General features: G+C 33.8%; 1 protein-coding gene across 1 annotated transcript in view; it reads right to left on the reverse strand.

Moving 5' to 3' along the window:
• The window catches only part of LOC129786366 (TWiK family of potassium channels protein 18), an 89,532-nt gene that overhangs the window by 2,573 nt on the left and 63,959 nt on the right, over positions 1–23,000 (reverse strand). Inside the window, 3 exon segments of the mRNA XM_055821337.1 lie at positions 15,321–15,349; positions 15,433–15,530; positions 17,811–17,907. Coding sequence (XP_055677312.1) covers positions 15,321–15,349; positions 15,433–15,530; positions 17,811–17,907 — 224 coding nt within the window.

The raw sequence follows: 23,000 nt of genomic DNA on the forward strand, positions 1-23,000 counted from the left end.
GTAGTCACTTTCTTGGTTCATTAAGTGTAAAACAATATAAAATTCTGTGAGACAGAAACGTGTGGAATTTTAAAAATCCCATCCAATTGAAGTCTTCAAGCTTTCTTCGTATTTTATTGAGACAATACACATCTCATGGGTGAGATGCAGGAGTTTATCGACCAGTAAGTTCAATGTCTAGACTTTAGCCAAAAAATATATCTATTTATGGAAAATTGTTATTTTCTCTTAGGTCCTCATGACAGAAAAGTCAAGAAAGTCAATACGAAGCATATGAAAGGTGTTTCTTAGAAATTACGCAGCACCTTTCAAAGCAAATAAAGCATAAATATAAACTATTGATCAGTTCACAAGCAATGTAGAGAGAAGAGCGAGAACGTGGTAAAGGGGAAGCCAGAAGGATGAGCCAAATTGTTAAATATAAAAAAATCATAAATAATGATTTTGGTTTAACAGTTCCCATCATATCATGCCATATCACTGATCTCTCCTTCATCGTTCTCAGAGTTTCTTTTCCCAACACATAGGATTTCGATTTCGTGTACGCAATCATAATATGTCGCATGGGTGAGTGTGAAAAACGAAAATTCATTCTATAAATAAATAATAAGTTTACACCAAACACAATTCGACCCTTGTTTTTCCAGGAACAGATTCCCGTACATTTTCCACCTACCACACAGGTGCTTAAGGTGCGAGTTAAATCGAGGGAGCAAAGAATGTCTTTCCGCACGTAAAATGGCATTGAAGACGAAAGTCAAATTAAGCAAAACGACACATTTCTTCGTATAGGGAATATGGAGAATATATCGCAAGATCATCCAATTTTAATACATTTTTTTTGCCTCATCCCACCCACCCTGCGTTGGTATATATTCTGTATCCACCCTCTTAAAACCCTTACCGCGGTAATTCACTTGAGATACAAATTCAATTTTCCCATTTTTTATCACTTGAGTGTTCCTCGTAAGCTATTAAAATTACATCAAAGATTTTAAATCATCTATTCATATCCATTTTAATTTTTAACATCGATTCAGGAACATTGCTTCGGTGTATATACCCTTAAATATTAATTTTTAAACGAAACATATACAATCTCAATAAAATTATGAATTTATATTGCATGCGCCGGGTAAGCTATGTATATTAATTTATTACATATACATTTCCGGTCCTTTTATTTATTCATAGTAACTTGAGAAAGTGAATGTGTGGGCGGAGATAAAATTAGAACGAAAAGAAAATTTCTACTCCCACGATACTTAGCGAGTAAAGGAAAGAGCATTCCTTCGCTAAAGTATAAGTCCAATTCACTTAAATGGCAATGGGACAATTCATGAAAAGTTACCTTTTACTGCAAAGGGGGTGAGGGGAAGAGAAGTCAAAGTTCAACGGTGTAGGATACCAGTGAAGCGGGAAAAAAGTACCTAATTACTCTGTTGGGAGGTATAAACAGAGTTGTAATAAATTGGAGATGGTTCAAATAGCCTACGTTTCCCATTTAGAATTCTTACACCGAAATTAAGAAGTGCTTTTGGCAATCACATATTGCACGAAATGGACAAACAAGAGAGAAAATGTTCTCACAGGTTAGGTAACTAAACCACTTATATCCATCCCTATACTATGTATGTATGTTTTTACGAGAAGGTATTATACATTCATTAGTAACGTTGGAATGTTTCTTTTTTTTAACATCACCAAGAGCAAATTTAATCCCTTTACGAGCTAAACAAACACTAAGCTAGTTTTTTTTTTTTAATTTTTTAACATTTTAATTATTTTTACAAAACGTGACGAATCTAGTGTAGGGAAATAGTGAAAGACAGCTTTAAGGCTCCAACAGATGGACGAGAAATTCCTCGTGCGGTGCGGTGCGGCGAGGATTTCGTGGCCCTTCGTCGCTTCTGATTGGCCGAAAAATGTTCTCGTACGGTGCGGTGAGAGTCTGTGAGCAATCTCCCGCTTCTGATTGGCCGAAAACCTCGCCGCGCCGCACCGCACGAGGAATTTCTCGTCCATCTGTTGGAGCCTTTAGTAATAAAAAAAATGTCTTTCAAATTAATTATTCACTGTCAGAGAATAATGTGCTTAGAGGGGTTTGATTTACAAATGTGACAAAGAGCAAAATGAAAAATTCTGCATTAACCATAAAAATCAGTGAATGGATTTCCTTCACTGTTTAATTTATTTAGGGAGAGAGGTACATGACTCCGTAAGAAGTTTATATCTTGGTCAACTCTATCTCTCTTAACCCTTTCATGTTCATTGGGAAATTTAAAAAAAATATATTTTTCAGTTTTTTCTCTATTTTTCAAGAATTTCCCCCAAATTTTTTTTGTTTTAAAAATAAAATATGTCGTCATTGTGCTATGATTGAAAAAAAAAGGATTTTCTGTGTGGTCATAAAAGGACTAAATAAAGTGGAAGATCATGTAATTTTCAACAGCAGGTGGACAAGCAAGGTGGTGGTAAATGAAAAGTGATAGCGCATTGGCACATTAATTCAATTTTCAGTGAAAGTTCAAGAGGGTGATTCAACTCCAAGGTGATGGGGCTAAATATTTATACCTTTGAGATTATTTTACTCACATGTGCTGTTGTAAGCAGTACACACAAGTTAAATTTGCCGTCGTAAAATATTTATCAAACCTTTCCGTGTTCAACAGTTTTATAGTCATTTTGTGGGTTACACACACACTGGTATGTTTTAGGGGGGTGGTTGCACCCCAAACCACCCTCACACCCCCCAACGATGTATAGATGCGGTTGCAAGATCTGTGGCGGAGCTTTTTTCCATCTCCAACTTTTCTCTCTCCCCCCCCCCCCATTCCCCACAAAAGCCTTGTGTGGATTGTGTTTCTTTGTCACGTGTCGACATAACAATTTTTCTTCTCTTCTTATTTGGGTTACTGTTTTTTTAATAGGTTACACGTTGCTGAATATAAAGCATGATCGTCTTTTTCGTATTCATGAAAATTTAGCACAGCAAAAGCAACCAACACTAACCATTTATAAGGAATTTATAAAACGTAGAATGTATTGTACAATTTGTATTTTGCTTTTTATCTCACATACCTATATTGTAGGTATAGTTCACTTTATGCAGAGAAAAGTTCTTTTCAGTGGAAAAATTCCATCTTACCCAAAAATAGTTCATGGAGTCTTGTGTACTAAAACCTAATATAGTGACTTTCCGTATGTGACTTGTGAGGTATAAGAATCTTCTTTTGGATTTTTCATTTTTCACACAGAAAAATTTCAACAATACCCAGCCAAGTGATGGAAGTGGAAGTTGGTAAAGAAATTTCCTCGTGCATCTCTAATGCAATATTATTTTCTATTTTGCATAAAAGTCAACTATATATATGTTGCGCTGTGAGACATCCCATTGCATATAAACACGCGAGCGGGTTGAAGTTATGTATAGAGCAGAATTTACCAGGAAAGCTCCCAGGCGATTGTATGTAGTAACACGTGTGCAAGGTCACTGGGGAAATTATTCTTGTTTTGGTGTGAAAATGTGGAAAATACTGTTATGAAAAAAAAAACAAAAACCCATGGAATTATGCAAAAACCCCACTTCATATGCTAAATACTTCTCATGAAAGAAGAAGAAATGAAAAAAAAAAAAAAAGATATAGAAACATGCAATTTTTCTATTACTTTACTGCACTGGTCGCTGTGTAAATAAATCTCTTAATTTAGACTACATAGTGCAGCTACATTTGGGAACTTTGGGAAGGATTAAATGTAGGGGTGGATTTCCTTATCGGATATTTTACACTCGACTCTATTTTCTTAATAAATTCATTTATTACTTACAGAATTTTTTTTCATTTTTTGAATATTCTTTTAAAAACTATTTATTGAATAAAATATGTATCTCTGAAGTTTTTATTCTATTCACAAACGCTTTAAGGATTAGAAGAATACATAACTTATGCTACAGCATTTGTTTGTTTTTTTTTCCAATTCTCGGAATGAAATGGTGAGCTTTTTTTTTATATTAAAAACCGCTTGAGAGCTTTTATTGAATATCTGCAATTGAAAATTGTTTTACAGATTAAATTATTTTCGTGGTAATCGGTCGTTAATGATTGACTTGTCACATAACGTAAATATTTTGTAGTTTATGGTCTGTTGATGTGACATTAACCTGATTATTTGATAGTATACCCACTGCCAATTTAGCAAGGGTTTGTGATTGAGATTAACTCCATGAAATATAGATTTTTAATGAATATAATTCTACGTATTTATTGGTATTTAAATAAAATTGTTTTATGCTGTTCTCCTTACGTATCCTACAGTAATAAACTCTTGTTAAACATTTAATGAAAATTTTATCGTGTATAATTACAAAATTTCCAGGGATTGTATGCTTGTTTGACTCTTTTTTTTGTTCATTAACTTATTAGTTTTGTTAGTACATACTTACTTTGTATACACAAACTATGCATAAGTACACATGCATAATCCATTATAATTGTGAAGAATGATGCAGAGAAAATGTTTTTAGTTCAAAAATTTCCATTTTCATCCTCTTGTGAACTAAAATGCTAAAAGAGACTTGTTAAGACGATGTCTTCTATGGTCGAGAAGAGAATGAAAATGATTGAGAATTTATAACTGCAAATTTAACAAGAATGCTCTCATTTATCATGTCGTCAAGGCTAAATCCAACAATAATTTCCTGAGTGTATTTTGGCAAGTACACATTTTCTAATTTGCATATTTCCCAACTGTGCCAATATTTGCACATTTGCATAGACATGGATGAAAACTTCGTTGATCCTTATTCTACATCGACTCCACATATATATGTATGTGCCGTGTTGTAAAACGAATATGTAACTGCAGATGGATATTATATTTCATGTAGCAGAGATGAAATCTTTGCATATTCACCAAGCATGGGGGTACAAGGTGAATTGCTCCATAGTAAATATGGCCAAGAGAAAATCAATTCAATCACCACAATAAGGGCACATGATGTAATATTTATAGCATTGCATAGGGGTGTGGGGAATTTTCATCAAAACCCTCGCACAAGAGGGCAAAAAAAAATCTCTTCATATTGAAATGGGGAATTTATGATTTATTGTAGTTTGAGATATTTAGTGTGAGATAAAAGGAAAACATTTTCACAGTAGAGTGGATAAATTTTTGTCCTATATCGGTATGACCATAGATGCTTAAAGCTAGGGTCAAGATATCTTTCCCTAATCTTTCAATAAATACCAAATTTTCCTGGATTCAACGATAAATGGGTCTATTATAAATTCTCTAAAAAAAAATCCTATTTTAGGGATAGATTTCTAAACGTATTTAGGTACTGATAACCCAACAACGTAAATAATACAGGAAATGTTGAAGAAAGTGTGCACACGACTGTGCCTTTTCAACATAAATAAATTCAAGAAAGATAATTCGACTCTCTGTGCTATTTTATCCTATATGAACCATCCCTATATACATTGCTGTATGAATGAAACGTTATGCTAAAAGAATCTACTCCACAGTAAGTCTGTTTATCTAATGTTAGCAACGTTCTGTATGTACGGGATGTGTAAAGGGGGTGTATGGGTGTATATATAGAACAAGTACATATTCACGAGAAGTATGGGCGATGAATAAAGAGCAAAAGGCTACTATCCCGGAAAATGGTACACACAATCCAAATGCACATCTCACGATAATATGATAAAATATTGTAAATGGAGGGGTTCAAAAAATTATTCAACTGTAAAACGGGCTTATTCGAATGAGAGAGGTCCATACTGGGTGATTCAGGCATGGAAAAACCATGGGAAAAAACATGATGGCAGTTGACAGGGTTATACTGCTGAAGAGGGAAAAGAAAACTGTCGTATGATGGAATGAAATTGCATAATAATCATATATAGGAATATACCTACATATGTATAGAGATTTATTCTTACATTGCATATAAGCCATCCAGACGAAAAGAAGCTTTCCCTCAATTTTCTCAAACGTCTGAATTATTCACACTTAAAATACATAGCATAGCTTCATGAATTCACTTCTTATATATGTTATATATTTGTTTTTCCTCCCTTTGACTTGACTTCTTCATCAACTATGCAATTTACTGTTTGATGTTGAATTGATGTGGTGTGCCGAAATAAACATAAAAAAATGAATCAAATAAATAAAAATGTTGGGAAATCGAATTTCGATATTGATACGTCTCAATATATCTACTTATTCTTCGGGGCTTTTTCCGCTTTTCACAATAACGACGATATTACAATATTTCTGCAGAGAGAGAGAGAGTGGGCAGAAAAGATTGCCATACATTGCAAAAATCCCATAAACCAAATGATAAGGGTTGTCTGTCTTGGATGTCAAGTGTGTAAAAACCCATTTTGATCAGTTTGGGCCTCGTTAAGATATCCACTCCACTGTAAATTCACAATCTATTCAAACCACACCCCATTTCCCCAGCCCCAGTGCCACTTTTAGGCTTTATCATGGCTTGGTCTTTGACATTCACCACATACCACAGTTATTCGTGAAATTTGTACAAAATTTCCCACGATCCACGGAAAATTCACGCTTTTGATTTGAAATTTTTCTTGCACAGAACTTTAATTACCTATGTTGAAAGTTTTCTTATACTTTTGCTTTTCCTGACCGCTTGCAAATTAGCTATGTTAATCACTTTCTTTCTATGCAATTTTCAAATTTTATTCTTTAATCTTAAATTCGTATAAATGATACGCACGCAAAATGTATTCAGGAGCTCATTAAATGAAGCTTTTTCAAAAAAGAAAAAAGCTCACCTGACCTTTGTTTCTCATTTATCATTAATTTTTCAAATTAAAACAATTAAAATGGCATTCAAATTGCAAAGAGCAGAATGTGTAAATTTTCACAATATAAACACATCCACCCACAAAGTACCTCCGGTAACCAGGCGTCTCCATCGACATGAGCATTAGATTTAATTGGTAAATTCATTAAAAGTCACGCACTGGAGGGAAAATATTCCCAGTAATCGTTCCTCGGTTGTTGATTTATTGAACGTGAGTCAGCCTAAATAAAATTACATCATATCTGTTTACATTCAAATAGGCAATTAACAGTCACTTTACAATACATTATTCATGACATTTTAGTCACTTGCCAAATACACGTAAATTTGCTTTTACTTTATCATCACCCCTTTGCCCTATGAGCAGTGATAGATACCACCACTCCCCCCCCCACCAGCCCCTTTATTCAAAGAAAATCAATAGTGGAAGTTTAACTGAAAATTTTTCAGCTCAAGTCCCACGAGATTTTACATTCCTTTTCACAAATCTTTCCATTTTGGGTCACTGCTCTCGAGAGTGCTGAGAAATTTTCTTCTTCGTTTCCCGCGCAATACTACGGAGAGTCCTCTCTGTCTGTAGCCTTAATATAGCAAAGTCAATCATAACGCGTCCAGTTATAAGAGTTGGTGTCCCACAACGTGCAAAAGTTTGTTTATGCGTTGTAATTTAATTTATGAGTTGTATTAGTAGGCAAAATTGATTTTTTTTGTGAAAATGAGTAATTTGATGCATAAAAATGGTCATATCTCTGGTTCTATAACACCTACAGAAATTTCTTGACTAGTTTTGGAAAGGTATTGAATCGATCTATAATTTGACATATAATATGGTACATTTCAAGGTCACCTCTAGAACACAAAATGGCGGATTTTAGTTTTATCAAAACAGTTTTTGGCATTTTTTGTCCCGAAGGAATGGTTCTAGAGGTTTCTAATGTTCTAGAAAGTTGTAGAGTTTTGCAAAACCTTTAATTTGATACCAAGTTGAACAAAATCGGTCAAGCAGTGCTGGAGATATGGCTATTAGAACTTTTCAAATTCAAGAATTTTTCAAATGGCTATATCTTCTAAACGGCGACATAGATTTTCTTCATTTTTGGACTGGTGCAAGATTATTAGTTCTACTACAACATATCAAAATTTAAAAGATTTGCCTAATGGGGATTCTGAGATATTGCCTCTTAAAGTTAGGCAATTTTTGTTTTTGATTTTAGCGCCTCTTGCGGTCATTTTTGGAACTTGAAATGTTTTAGACAGTTATAGGGCTTCTTGAAACCTTTCATTTGATACTAAGATGATCAAAATCGGTCAAGCCGTTCTCGAGTTATATCGAAAAAACACTTTTTGCTTTAGACCGCCATATTTGCTAAACCGCTTGACCGATTTTCAAGTATGAATTATAGATGAAAATGTTTCACTGAGCTCTACAACATACTAAAATTTCAGACCTCTAGCTATAAAGGAAGTGGTAGACGGTATTTCAAAATGGCGGACGGCGGCCATCTTGGATTTTGAAAATGCGAAAAAATGAAATTTTACACCCACATTTCTATAGAAAACTTCAAACCCGAAGTCTCTATCTGTTATCGTTCTCGAACTATAAGGCAAAATATATCGCACCGGCCGGCAGGACGGCAGGCCGGCCGGATCAAAAATTTTCCACCACCATTTTCGTAATGTGGGATGTCTAAAACGTGCTTATATCAAGTTTGGGCCCGATCTGAGGTGGTCGGTTTTTCCGACGATTACAATACTTGGTGTTGGCCACGAAGTGGAACACCAACTAATTGTAAGCGGTAAGTTGAGGAATAAGAATGAAAAAATAAAAGTGAGCAAAGACGATAGAGAATCTTCTGAACAATAAAACACTTTAGTGGAGAACAAAAGGGGTGAATATAAATTTATTTGAAAAGTTTTAGTCACAAAATAAAGTTGAATTTGCTTACCATGGGATAACATAGAGTTTTGAGGAACAACTGCAAAGTATATGGTGGTGGTAGAGGTAAAAGGTGAAACTATGTACGTATCACATTGGAAATCCCATCTTATAGTTGTATGAGCTTGCTATGTATGTATATATGACACTATTTTGAATTTCATGATAAAATCACTCATGGTTGATGCATTTTGTATTTTATTCTAGCACCACATTAAGTGGTGTGATGAATGAAATTCCAAAATGATGAAGACCTTATCGGATTTTCAAATGCCATTTCAATTACAATTCAAAGCACGTTAGTGAATTTCTCACTACTGCGGTGGTGTCTTCCCAAATTTCTCTCGCATCAGTTTTCACACCCATCTTTATTCTTGGTATAAAGTACTACAATTCTGCCACTGGCAACCACTACACACCGCACATACAACCCAATATTGTAAACCTCATCATTATCATTTTGTGATGGCATTGCTGCAATTTATCAAGCATACATTGTGGGAATGGAGATATGATACTGCATTGAATTAACATATAACACTTTGGTTACCCTCCTACCCAAAGTTCCGGAAGAGGATACTTGAATATCGCGCATGTGAAGGAATTGCAGATGCAATGTAAAATGTAACGAATATGACTGTGACAGATCAAAGGAAATCAACTTTCAACCGTCATACTCGTGCCACAGTTTTCAATGCTGAGCAAGTTGAAGTTTATTCACAATGGAAAATTTGAAAAGAAAGTAATGCAAATTTCACGTTAATTATCACATTTTATTAAATTATTTTAACGAGTATTCCTATGGCTAAAGAAGAATTTTATTCAATTTAAAATGAGTTCAAAGACAAAAGCATAAATAGTTCTGTGAAATTAAATGCGTATTTGGGCTTTGCTGTAAGAGTCTACCTGATATTTCAATGCAATGTATTTTGAAGGGAGAGAAGAGAGAGAATTTGAATTTAGTATTGTGGGCAGTGTTAGCTGAGTACAAAGAGAAATTCTGTTATGGTTTGCGGCATCAGAGGGTCGAGAAATGTTGAAAGTTCGCGGTTCTGCAGTGTGGTATGATATTGAATATGTAGCACTTTCCATACCACACCCCCATATATATATATATATATATATATATATGTAAGGCTTGAGTTTTCAGTAAATTGTGGCATCTCAATTATGCACAAGGGCTAAAGGGAAATTACATGCGGCTTAATTATTAATAGACGTAATTGTTATGTATTTTCGAAAAGCATTCACTATGCTCGTTCAATTGAATTTTATGAGGGAAAGAGCTGTAAAACTTTTTTGATAATGTTTATTTTAAAATATATTCTATAATAAAAATTTATTACAATACAATTTTTGATTGTAACGATCCCATATAAGCTATAAAATTTATTGAATATTGATTGGAACAGAGGTATAGTCTCAAAATGCGGGTTAATATAAAAGCAAATTTACAATTTGATACTATATACACGTGCATACATACATATAGAGGGGTCTCGAGGGCATTGATGATGGCAATTTGTGCTATGTATGAATCATTGTGGTCTAACTAGAAAATCGCTATATTTCATTTTGCTGTAATCATTCTCTCCTGTCAACATCCATGTACAAAATGAAATAGAATTTAGATAACTCACGGTAATCCCATTGAAATGATCGAGAAATCCCTGTAGTTATCTCGTATGAGGATATAATTTTGTTATCTACTATAATAAAATAATTAAATTTACTTGAACACAGGTATGAAATTTATGTACAAATCTATTTTCTTAGCATTGGATGAAAGTTACTTTTGCTCTGTATGACAAAATCTCTGACAGAAAACCATTTCTTGTTTGTAAATTCAAAATCTTCGTTGGTGGTAAATTTATTTTCCTATTCGAAATTTAAATTAACACACCTGTGCATAAGGGGGTTCTTATGTTGTTTGGAAATGGACAAGAAATGTAATCATGAAAATTTTGATTACATTTTCTTATATGAATCTACTTTAGTATAACACGTACGTGTGCACCAAGAAAGTGAAAGTTTTTTCTCCCCATCTTAAGGGTGTGTTTTCATCTAGTCGAAAATTAACTTTTGATTAATATTTTGTACTACGAAATTAGTATAAAAGTTTCTTGCATTTGTAAGATAAAAGAAAGATCTTATTGTGGTGTATTTCAATAAATTCACATCACGATTTACGATCAAAAGCCACTAGCTAACATAATACATAATGTGAAGAAAAAGCTGGATGTTAGTCTTATGTTGTCTACGTTTACTTCTGTATACTTATATGTACATATACATACATCATACATCATTCTATATATATTTTTAAAGTTTCCTTGGAGTAGTGCAATGAAGACAAAGTAAAATTTCAATCTCCATAATCCATCAAAATCAATATCTTTCTATCAAACTCCTTCTTTCCAATTTAATATGGGTTATTCCATGGACCATTGGGGGGCGTATGCAGGGGGTGGGAACTTTTGAAGGAACTTTTCTTTATTCAACATAGAAGCTCACTCACATCATACTATGTAGTATACGTACTGTACATTCATCCGCAGAATTTTATAAAATTTCACTTGAAGAGTGAAATTTTAAAAGCTTCAATAAATCAATCCTGAAAGCTTTGCACGCACACCTTTTTATTTTTATTCACTTATCTCTATTTCGTGTTCAACTCTCACGCTTCAATTCCTCCTTCATCTCACTTTCTTGTTCCTTCCTGTTTGTTACTCTCTTCAAATGGTGAATTGTGATATACAAATATTTGGTAGGGCTTTTTTGTTACTAATATTCACAACCACGGCAATTGCCGAAGCACATTGAGGTGAGAATTTACAGAGGATGCGTGAGTGAAGAAATTGCTAACAATTGGATATATGAGAGAATTCTATATTTTCTCTACGTTTGTGGGGAAAAATAGATATTGCGGGAATAAGGTATATAACGTACAAACAAAACGTGGTTTATTGGTGTGTTCACTTTGAGGAATTTTCGCATCCTTATTCATCCTTCCTTCCTTTCCGAATTTTGTCATCTCACGCGACATCACAAAATGTTACGACTGTAAGTGAATCCCAAGACAAGTATAAAATACTCAAACCACCCTCCCCTCCAAACACAACTTAACATTGTGGAATCTTTTGTATCACTTATATTGTCACATTTGTGAACTGAAATCCTTCTGGGATTCTGAATACCACCACTGCATATATGTTTTACGTTTACCATACACCCCGTGCTCCCTCCCGTAAGTCACTTACCCCTTTTCCACACAAACATCTCAAGAGAACTCTCACGTCAATTCCATAAATTTATTATATTGCAGACATTTTGGTAGCTAAAGGTTGAATCAATGATTAATTTGTATATAGTCTTATGGAAAATTTATACGAAAATGAAGAGCGATATAGAGAAGAATTTGTGTATATGTATGAAAGTTCATGACTAAAATAACATTCTACTAGATGCTTGATTAGCAGCAAAATCAATTGAACTAAAAACCGCATCAATCAGATGTGTTCAGATTTATATACATACATCACTCTACATTCAATATTTGATGGCTTAACATTTGCATGAGAATTTCTCTTGGACGTTCAGTAGGGGTATTCCATACGTTACTCTATACAATCCTCAATTTATGCCATATACACAAATTGTAAAGCATTGCAGCCACAAATCTTCCGGTACTTGAAATTGTTTTCATGAATTTCGTTATACCCATTTTATTGATTTAAAAAAAACATATTTAAGAGAAATCGTTCTTTTGCTTATCTTTTAAGATAAAATTATATGTAGTTCTTCTCATATATAGAATTTTAACGTATCATCAATACATTATGTAGCAGTATATATGTAGATACAAATTCCTGCTATATAGATATATTTAATACTTAAGCTAGCAATAGATGCAATTAACCCAGATTCCCCATAATCTCAAAGCCCTCGTGCTTCTTTTTATTTGATGCACAGACAGCGAATTCTAAATAGAATCATTAGCTCATTGAAATGTGCCAAATGATCTCTTTATATCCTCAACGTGCCTTTAAAGAATTTTGCAATGAAAAGTACTCTTCAGTTTGTACCCTCCACACCACTTCTTCATCATTTTCTATGACGCTGCAGACTTTCATTTTTGCATGCTTGTGTTTTCTCATATCATTGTGAGAATTTTATTTTGTTTTCTTTTTTTTTTTGCTAACATAACAATTTTCTCTTTAGTTGAAAATGCATTCTGTGAAAATACAAAATAGGATTTTATCTAAAAAAAAATAGGTTAATTTTTAATGTTTCTACGGAACTTATGCTAACCAATTTGGTTAAAAAGTTAGGTATCTGTTTACCAAATTGGCCTTCCCTGGAAATTCATTTTTTATATTAAAAAAAATGCAATTTCGCCAGAAAAAAAGGAAATATTTTAATCTTGTAATATATGCAGGTAACATTCATGCATATTCCTATAAAATAATGGTGGAAAAATAAATGGCCCCACGTTTCCGTATATAAATTCTCCTGAATTTCCATAGTTCTCGAAATGTATTTCACGAATGAATGGCAGAAGGACAATTTATTTAAATGTTGAGGGGTGCAAAAGCCAAATTTGAAATTTAAATTGCTTAGTCTTATTCTTCTCCCATGGTGTGATATCACATTCAGCAAAACAAAAAAGGAATGGATCACTTTTTGGTGCTGCCACATTTCTCTGCAAGAGAAGATGATGGAAGATGGTGCTTTCATTGTGAAAATATGTATGTGTACTGTACATATAAAGGGTAGAGAAACTTTTAATGATTGACGCACAGCACAACCTAACATTTCTATATTTTAAAATATATTTTCAAGAGTTTGCGGTATTTTGCATTACTTTTCACTGCTTCATGCTTGATTTAATGGTTAAATTATGTATATTTTTCCTTCACGATCTATCCCGAGATTGTAAAAGCTATTTTTTAAAAATATTTATTTAAAAAAATCTCATTCGAGAAGATATTTTGATCAAGCAGAAACAGCCAGGAAGTTTTCGGGATTAGCAAACGTCATTCAAAAGATCCTTTATACATACAAAATGTATGCATATAGTGCTTTTCTTGCTTAGTATCTTACTTGCGCACTAAAGGGGATTTTCCTTCTTATGGGAATATTCGTCAATGCTGGGAAAGAATGACTAATTTCCATAATTATACTACTGAGAGAATTATAAACGAGAAATCTCATCATGGCGGGCGCGATGAGTGAAACTCAGAGTGTGGCAAAGATTTATACAATTTACTCAACTTGAAAATTTAGCTAATTGTGTGCAAAATAATCTAAACTAATTAGTTTTCATTTCTCATCAGTTTAATTTATAGCAATACTATAGAATTCAACGATTTACAATGTTTTCTGCATTTGAATAAAATATTCCAATCATTATTTTCATAAATAATAAATTTAGCTAATTTTCTTGCATTAGAAAAATAATTTTAATTGGTCCAGTTGAAACTACTGAATTCTCTGAAATAACTCTATTTCCATTTTATTGATTTTAAAGTATTTTCTTCACTCATTTTGAGTTGAAATATCTGCGCCTCTTTTGAGAGACGACTCCTGCACATTCAAAGTTGGGAAAACTTTTCGAATTTGTCTCCTTAGGTCTATATATCATGCAAATAGAGTGAATTTCTGTGAAAGTTTGTTCAAGTATTTCAAATAATTGCTAACTTTTCTACACACTAACCACGATTAACTTACTTAAGCAGAAAAATGTGTAACTTTCCCTATGGAATCTACCATTCCCACTTCAAGTCTCCCTATATCTTTTCTCTGCCGGTATTTTATTTTCCCACACTCATACAAAAAATATGTTCCGCAACATTCATTAATCAATTAACCCCATTCAAGGGAAAATGTCAGAATACTACAAACATATATGGAGAGGAAAGAGAGCAAAAAACATACACTACAAGGGAAGGATTCTTTTTAATTAAAAATTTACTCAATACCAACGATAAAGATGAAATGTTATTCCATCTTCAACAAGTTTCCCCCTCGAGGTTTTTCATGTTTTTTTGTGTGTGTTTGTCATCCATTTACCTGATTATGTTTTTTCATTTTTTATACACATTATTATTCCTTTTTTTCTGTTTTCCTTAGAGTAACACCGTGTTAGCAACTGTTTGCGTTATTTGGCGCTTCTTGTGTTTTATATGATGTATTTTTGCTATATATGTATATAGCTCCCCCCCAAACAACAGCGGGAAACAAAAGTCTATGGATTGAAGTATAGCAGAGAGAGGGAAAAAAAAGAAATTGTTCAAACAAGACTGAAAATTATTATCTGTTCTACCACCCTCACAAGCAGTGTCAATTTGTATATAGAAGCAAGGGAAGGATGTACACAAGTACTTTAGCAGTACAATGTGCTTCTCTTTGACATTTTGACCCAGAGAGAGAGAAAGAGAGAGTCTTTATCCCATTTTGTACATTTTGGGAGCTTTCAGGGAGTTAAAGTAACTAACAAATACAGCACATATAAGTTAATGATTTCACTCTATATCTTACCAACTGTTGTGATTAAGGCCAGGGAGTATCTGTAAAAGAGAATGAGTTACATAGTAGAAATTGATTTGAGGGCTTATGGGGGGGAATTGTTGAATATTTCAGTCGCACTTACAAGAAGCCGGAAGCGTAATCCCACCTATAAGCCTTTATCACTGGCTGAAGTCCAGGTTGTTGCAACTTTGAGGACTGTACTGCTCTCAATAGTGTATCCTGGAAGATATTTGTAGAGAACCAATTTGAATACCACATTGCATAAATCCGTCAAAATGGCATCACATGAGAAGAGATTTTGCCATTGATTGAAATTTGTGTTTACACAAACGATCAAGGAAACGATATAAAGTTTGATGGAATTGTGTGTGGGAACAAATAAATCCCAAGAATTCAATTTCAATGCTGATTGATGAATTTTATACACAGAACATTTTGCCCGGAGGCAACAATGCAAATACTCTTCTCTATAGCTAAAATATTTAATGAAAAATCTTTTATCTTCTGTGAAAAGGAGCTTCAGGAAAATCTTTTTAATTTTTTACAAGGCAAATCAGATTATATACATCTCGTCTATGCTAAACACGCGCAAACTAACTAATAGGAGTGTTTTGTTTTGCAATGATTTTTTTATAAGCTTCAGCATTGCTGAAGTGAACCGTTGTGGGGGAAATTCAATTGAAAATCCATGTGGAAAGCTGCCCTATGTCTATTCACGTAGTGTTGTGAATTTTTGCCAAATCATTGTAATGGAAATTGATTTTTCTCTATTGTCTATGCATATAATAAGGATAGAAAAGTGAACGCATTCGACCAAATCCCTTTTGCGAGCAGCACTTTCATTTGCCACTTTTTTTCCCCATCAACTCTCTCTCGCGGGGATCTTCCTGATACAATCATCCCCACAATGGTCGTCCATCATGCAATATCCCATATATAACAAAGCTCACCATGGCAGATGGGCGAAAAGAGTAAATTGTGAGGGAAAACCTTTGTTTTTCACCCATTTCACCGCATCATCACGCCTCTTCGTTCAATTTGTGAAATTTTATTCCCAGTGTTTTCATATGGTGTACCCAATTCGATATAGTCACACACACGAGGGGTACCCCGTCTTGGTCGCTTTCCCCAAATTATATATTTGGGGAGAGTACGTTATGTATACACATAGTGCATGTGGAAGACCATGAAGTACAATATTGAAAATGTTTGAGAGACCCACTACTGTACGTACATACATACATCGGGGGTGGAAATGTGTGAGAATGAATTGGATGGAATCGTGATTTGTGTGACTATCAATATATAAATGTCCGTGGTACACATAGAACGATGCGGGGGATGTAATGAAAAGCAATGTGCAACATATTGGTTTTGCTCCGCAGCTTTTCCTCCAAATTCATTTGCCTCACATAGTAAAATGCTTTGAGACCCAAAATATTTCATTTGGGAAGCAAATAATATGGATCACGCGATATAGACAAAAGGCCATCCGTGACAATTTGTCTGCATATGAAACAAATAATATTTAGCAAAGCTAAAAGTCAATGAAAATGTCAAAACATCATAAATCAAAATGAAAATCATACCTGAGCATAAATTTTGGAACTACATGCGATGACATGGTCTCCAAATCAATCAAATAATATATCAAACTTTGACCAATTTTGCTATGATTTTTCGAATATACATCATATTACAATGACCTTTTTTCCGCAAAAATATTTAGTAAATTGATAGATAATTAAACTTTAGCTTTGTTGTGGGAAACATTGTGAATGACACTAAATAATTCTACCTGTTCCACTCTCGTCCCAGAGTTCTCAGCAAGAATTATGTTTCTGATAATTTAAATATAAAATTTATTTGTTTTATGATTTTACATGAGCATAAAATCTAACAAAAATCCCAAGACAAGAGAGAGAGCAAACGAATATAGAAAAAAAAAGCTTTCTACTTATCAGCTTTTGCTATATACATACATATGCGGATATGATAGAGAGACAAATGCAGAGAAATGTTGTATTGTGTTGTGATGGGACAATTGTACTGGGTGGTTTCACGGATGTCGGGAAATGCACAAAATTTTCTTTTTGCTCAACTTAAATCCTTTTACACTGTTATATCGTCGTCTTCTCAATTTTCCCCATTCAAAGACTTTGTCCCTTTGCCATCAGTACACAGTGGTCGGTCGAGGTATAAGCTTTTGTCACTGACTTGTGTTATAAAAGTTGTGCTGTTGCTCAAAAAGAAAAACTTTTATTTATGATTTTCGTGGTGTTCCTTTTTTCCATTTTTAGCTCATACACTTTTTTCCGCCTTTTGTTCACTATTTTCCCCATATATAGGTATTATGTTTGATAAAAAAAAATATAAAAGAAGGAAGATGCTCTACTGAATGTCATAGACAAACCCACTAACGCCAAAAACTACTCAAAACTTTATAGAGCTTTCAGACTTTGCAAAGAAGGTAAAGATGTGACCACACTTGAGAATTACCTGAAAGTGCTGAACTTCTTGAGCAGCTAGTCTTGTCCAATTTTCTTTATACAAAATATTTAAGTCCTCCGTTATCGACCACAATCGATCCACAGTTCTGAAAAGAAAGAAAGGTGGGGGAAAGGGGGTTATTAAATTTAGAAAAAAAAATTCACAAAATTTATTCTTACAACGAAGCAAAGTACTGTAATGCATTGAGATCCTCCATGATCTATTCAACATAAGCAAGTGACATAATCTCCCCTTGAAATCATAATGCGTTTAATTAACATAAAATTTCTCCTTATTTTTTTTCTCTCGAGAGAATAATACGAGGTAGAGAGAGAAGCTCCTGTCTTACGCATATTATTTAAATATATAAAGGTAAGTTCGTAAAAAAAAGTTTAAATGGGATGATAAATATTTATAAAGTGAAATGCTCAAAATGAAATCCACATCTCTTTAATTTAAATATATTTTTGCAAATTAAGTATTTTCACGTCTACCGTCACTTTCATGCTTTTTCCCTCTGACTAAATATACGCGCAGACAAGAACTTCCTTGAAGTATTGAAAAAGCAAATAAAATTGAAGAAAGTTATGTGGGTGTGTCAGCTTTTCTGTATCATGATGAACAGATCTCTATATTCACAAAAACTCCTTTTATATACCTTTTGTTTCAAAATTTACTCTCAAATATCTTCTGTGTACATCAATTCCAGCCCTTTGATTTTCCCATCAAATAATTAACACGAGTTTTGAGAACTTTTAGTTACTTATACTCGAGAAATTGAGAAAAATTAAATATCATAAAATTATTACAATTTACTTAAAAAAAAAAAAGTTAAAGCTGTTGACTGAGAAAAGAATCGAGTGTCGTGGGAAAGAAAAACAGAGAAATCTCTCTTCTTAAATCCTCACCCAACAAACCATTGATAGTTGCCTAAACGTTGCGCGGAGTTACATTTACTACAATGCAACCATGCCTAACGGTATATATCTGCGTTGTCTCGCAGTAGATGGTCAATAGATATCTGCGTTGCCGCAACTAGTAATCTCAACGTTGCAAAACTCTGAAATATCCTTTCCCGTATACCGTCTCGCAACTAAAATTTTTTGAAACAAAAATGTTTCAAAAAATATTTCAAAACATTCCGCTGTCATAAATGGAGGGAAATATGGTACACACTCATAATAATCATATGGCGTCCATATTCCCATCATAATAAATGACAAACTCTAATGGATAATTTATATTATTTAATAATAGAGTTTTTAGATTTTTTCCAAATGAAAAAAAAATATGCCATGCGGTTCTACCGTCATGAAATCGCCTCAAAGGAACTTAAATGATGCTCCCATCTCAATTTTCTTAATTTTTTTAACCAAAAAATAATTTTTTTTAGGGGTCAAAAATTTAATTTTTTTTAATTAATTATTTAAACACAAGTAATGCACCCAACTATCCCTAAGAAAGCCTTCCCACATCATTTTGGGCTCCCAATTGCTCGGAATAATGAAATAAAAATCAACTTTTTTATGCCGTCGGCCATGTTAGACATTTTTTGCAACTCTGAGGCAACGATGCAGCAACCTTTGCAACAACGTTGTAAAATGATTCGGTAGCAACCCACCAGGGCGGCGCTAGTTTTGCTGTTTGTAAACATAAATGAAAGAGACAGACTCATTTTTTTCTATTCCGCTCTCTGTCTGTTTTGGGTTATTTCTCGCGATAGACGCGCCCCTTGCGGTGAAAGGGGCAACATAGGCACAAAACGTGCTTGGGTTGCGCCGGCATACCCTGATGCAACGTTTAAGCAACTAAATAAATTATATTTAATAAAATTAACAATTTTTGATAAATTATCAATAAAAAATAATTATTTTAGGGATAAGTAATGCATAAAACTCATTTAGAGTCCAAAAAAACTTCAATTTCAAGGAAAATTTATTCTTTTTCGAAATTTTATTGCAACTAGTGCAACGTTGATATATACTTTCCTGCAACTATTTTTAAGGTGATTTTTTCAAAGTTAATTATTTTGCTTAAAATTGAGATTTTAGTGTGTTTTTAGGTAAATTATTCTTTGAGAAGTTGTAGAAAAGACTTTAGAATGCAAAAACACTTAAATTTTTCAAGTTATTGAAATAATAAAGAAAATCTTGCAACTTTGGCAACATCGCGATAAAGTATACTGCATCGTTTTCCATGCAACCATATTCGCAACTTTAGCAACTAAGAAGTAAACTCTCTTGCAACGTTGCTTCAGAGTTTCCAAAGTTAAAGTTGCAAGGTGTTTGTTGGGCAACTTCCAACAGATTGTCCGAGAAGTCTTTTTTATTCCAAGCAGAAGAATAAGCTGCGAATAAAGGCGGTGTTTTTACAAAGAAAAAATTCTTAATACCAGATTTTTTACAATTCATTTTCTTTTTAATTTTTTTATTCAGTCCCTGGTTGTTGGGTCAACTATAGGGGTGGGAGGTTAACTGAGAGGGGAATGGATGAGTTAAACTTTCATTGCACAAACACTAAATACCCGTAACATTTAAATTGTGTCTCTGTTGAACAACATGAAACATCAATGAGAGGTGCAGGCTATTTGTTGATAGAGATTGTATTTTAATTGTTTCTTGAGAGTAAATAAGCCCTTGTCTGCAACACTCTGAAAATCATTTATTTCCATACTAACGAATATCCACCCAAAGCATTGTTTTGCTATATAAACCTTTTGAATGGATGTGTAACCCACAGAGCAAGTGGGCAGGATACACGGAATCATCACAGAGAAATGTAAGTGTGGTACGTGTATTAAATAGCATTCTGGTTGTGAAAAGGATATGCTGCTACTGTGAGGGGATGGATGGGGATGTTATAATATGTTTCGTTGGCTACAGAGAGCAACATAACAAAGGTTGTGTCCCCCCTGCAGGTGATAGTAATTAAATTGGTTGAAATTGTTTCACTCACAGTACCATCAATGGGTACAACGTGCATGATGGCGTGGTGAGATGACCTGAGATAGACAAGAAATAATTCAGGACCACTCATCTATTCATTGTCGAGCCTCTGCGTGAGTGCTTTCCAAAGATCCCCCCAATCAAGGACCATTTTCTCATTTAATAATTTATTATGATGGCTGATGGAAGCGTACAAAGAAACAATTTACCAGCATCCAAAGATCTTGGGGGTGGTATGAAAAAAACGAATATCTACTATATATGTACATATGTATGTGTGACGATGTGTTTGGTTTTCTCAAGTCAAATACAATCGTCACATGTTATATACTGCTCTAAAATTATGAGGTCACAGCAATGATTTAGGATGGTCTTCTTGTACTAAATCAACTTGATTTGCAATACATTGGTGGCTTGTAGGATATCTCGACCAATTGTTGGTAATTTTTCTTTCAATAGAAAATTAAATGCGAGACATGCGTGGAAATGAAAGTTTTTAATTATTTTCTTTCTCATTTTCAAGATAATAAAGTCTTTTAAAATATATCGGAATTTATATTTTTCCCAAAGCTCTTTAGCCGAACTAAATTATCGTTTTTTATTCTCTTTAATCGAATAACACATTTCACCTTGATATCACACCTTGAGAAAGGGGGAAGAAAATTTGTAGATTTACGTAACGAAACCTTTTGAAAGATAAGAAGAAGAAAAAATAACGCTTTAAATGTGGTCACGATGGCCTTCATTCTCAATTCAAACCACCATCTTCCACAACACAATACTATGAGAGGATGAAGATCAATCTATTTGTGTTTATATATATACGAATTGGATGCGGGATGAATTTCAATTTTGTAAAGAGCCTCCATAGAGCTGACTCTGAGCTTAATGGTCTCCCAAACAACACACTACATATAATCTACATGGTACAATAGTTTGTTGAATATTGCAATGGGAACGTGTGGGCGGGGGATTTTCGTGCAGTGTACAATGGAAAGTAAACCCCAATAGCAAAGTGATGGGAGAAGAAGAGACCACCGCACCAGAAAACACCACTAACACCCCTTTATGGGGGTTGCCAAGAGGGCGACGGATGGTGAAGAATACAATCACGGAAAACACAATAGTTTCATTATTGCGCTAGATGGTAAGTGCGGCGTGTGTGTATTACAGCAAAAACAGGAGAAGTTGATCAGTGAAATGGTTATACAGTTCGCCTTTCTCATAAAGTTAACTTTTCTTTCTCTCTACCACACTCTACTTACAAAAATTTGTGTATGTACCCCAGAATATGTGAACATTGCTTTTTTTCTGCCTCTTTGCGCGGCTTTTTTCCTCCATTGTTCCACAAATATACATACATTATTTACCCAAATGGGAACACAGAAAGATTTTTTTTTCAAAACAATTTTCAAGACATTTTTTCCTCCTCCACAGGAGCTTTTTTTTTAGCAAGCTCTCCTCGCCACTGATATTCTGAAAGCATCAGATTGTGCCTGAAAATGGTATGAATGTGAAATTCTTTCTTTTGAACAATGCAATGCACCAGAATGTGATTTTTTTTCATCTATTCGATCATACTTTAATAACATTTGAATTAAAAAAAATTAGTATAATTGAAATTTTATAATGTAAAGAGTAAACTAAAAAATAAACGGCCAATTCATCTCTTTGGAATAATACAGTGAGGAAAATTACTCTTTTTTTAGGGAATAAATAAGGCAAACAAATATATAATGTATTTTGATACCTATATGAGTTGTCCTATATCACTGAATGGTGGTATAGGTAATCTGAGAGCTTTATTACAAAGAACATAAAGCTCTTTTCCCTGATCCATTCGATATTGCACAACTTTGAATTAAGGAATATTACACAATTGAAGTAATTCTATAATATTGAGAATGATAAATCCGACAAGCAATACTTTTTAGAGCCACCCTCAAATAATCTTCGAATTGTCACTCAAGCTAGTGAAAATCATCAATATTGAAGCTAGTTCTTAACTTGTACAGCATCACTGGGTAGATCAGGTCATATTCCGGCGCAATGCACCACCAATAGTACAATTTCTTGAGGAAAAAATTCTTGGGCGAAAGAATATAGAGAAAGAGAAAGATTGGCCGCCTCTTCCATGCAGAGAGACGTTCTTTAATAGCATCTACAAAAGTGCAGGATTTCATAATTTGTTAGTTTTATGGCTTTTATGGTAATGTGGGTTTCATCAATTCTAACGAGTGCCAGGCGTGTGCTA

Source organism: Lutzomyia longipalpis, chromosome 1, assembly GCF_024334085.1.
Source record: "Lutzomyia longipalpis isolate SR_M1_2022 chromosome 1, ASM2433408v1".
Classification (NCBI taxonomy): Eukaryota; Metazoa; Arthropoda; class Insecta; order Diptera; family Psychodidae; genus Lutzomyia; species Lutzomyia longipalpis.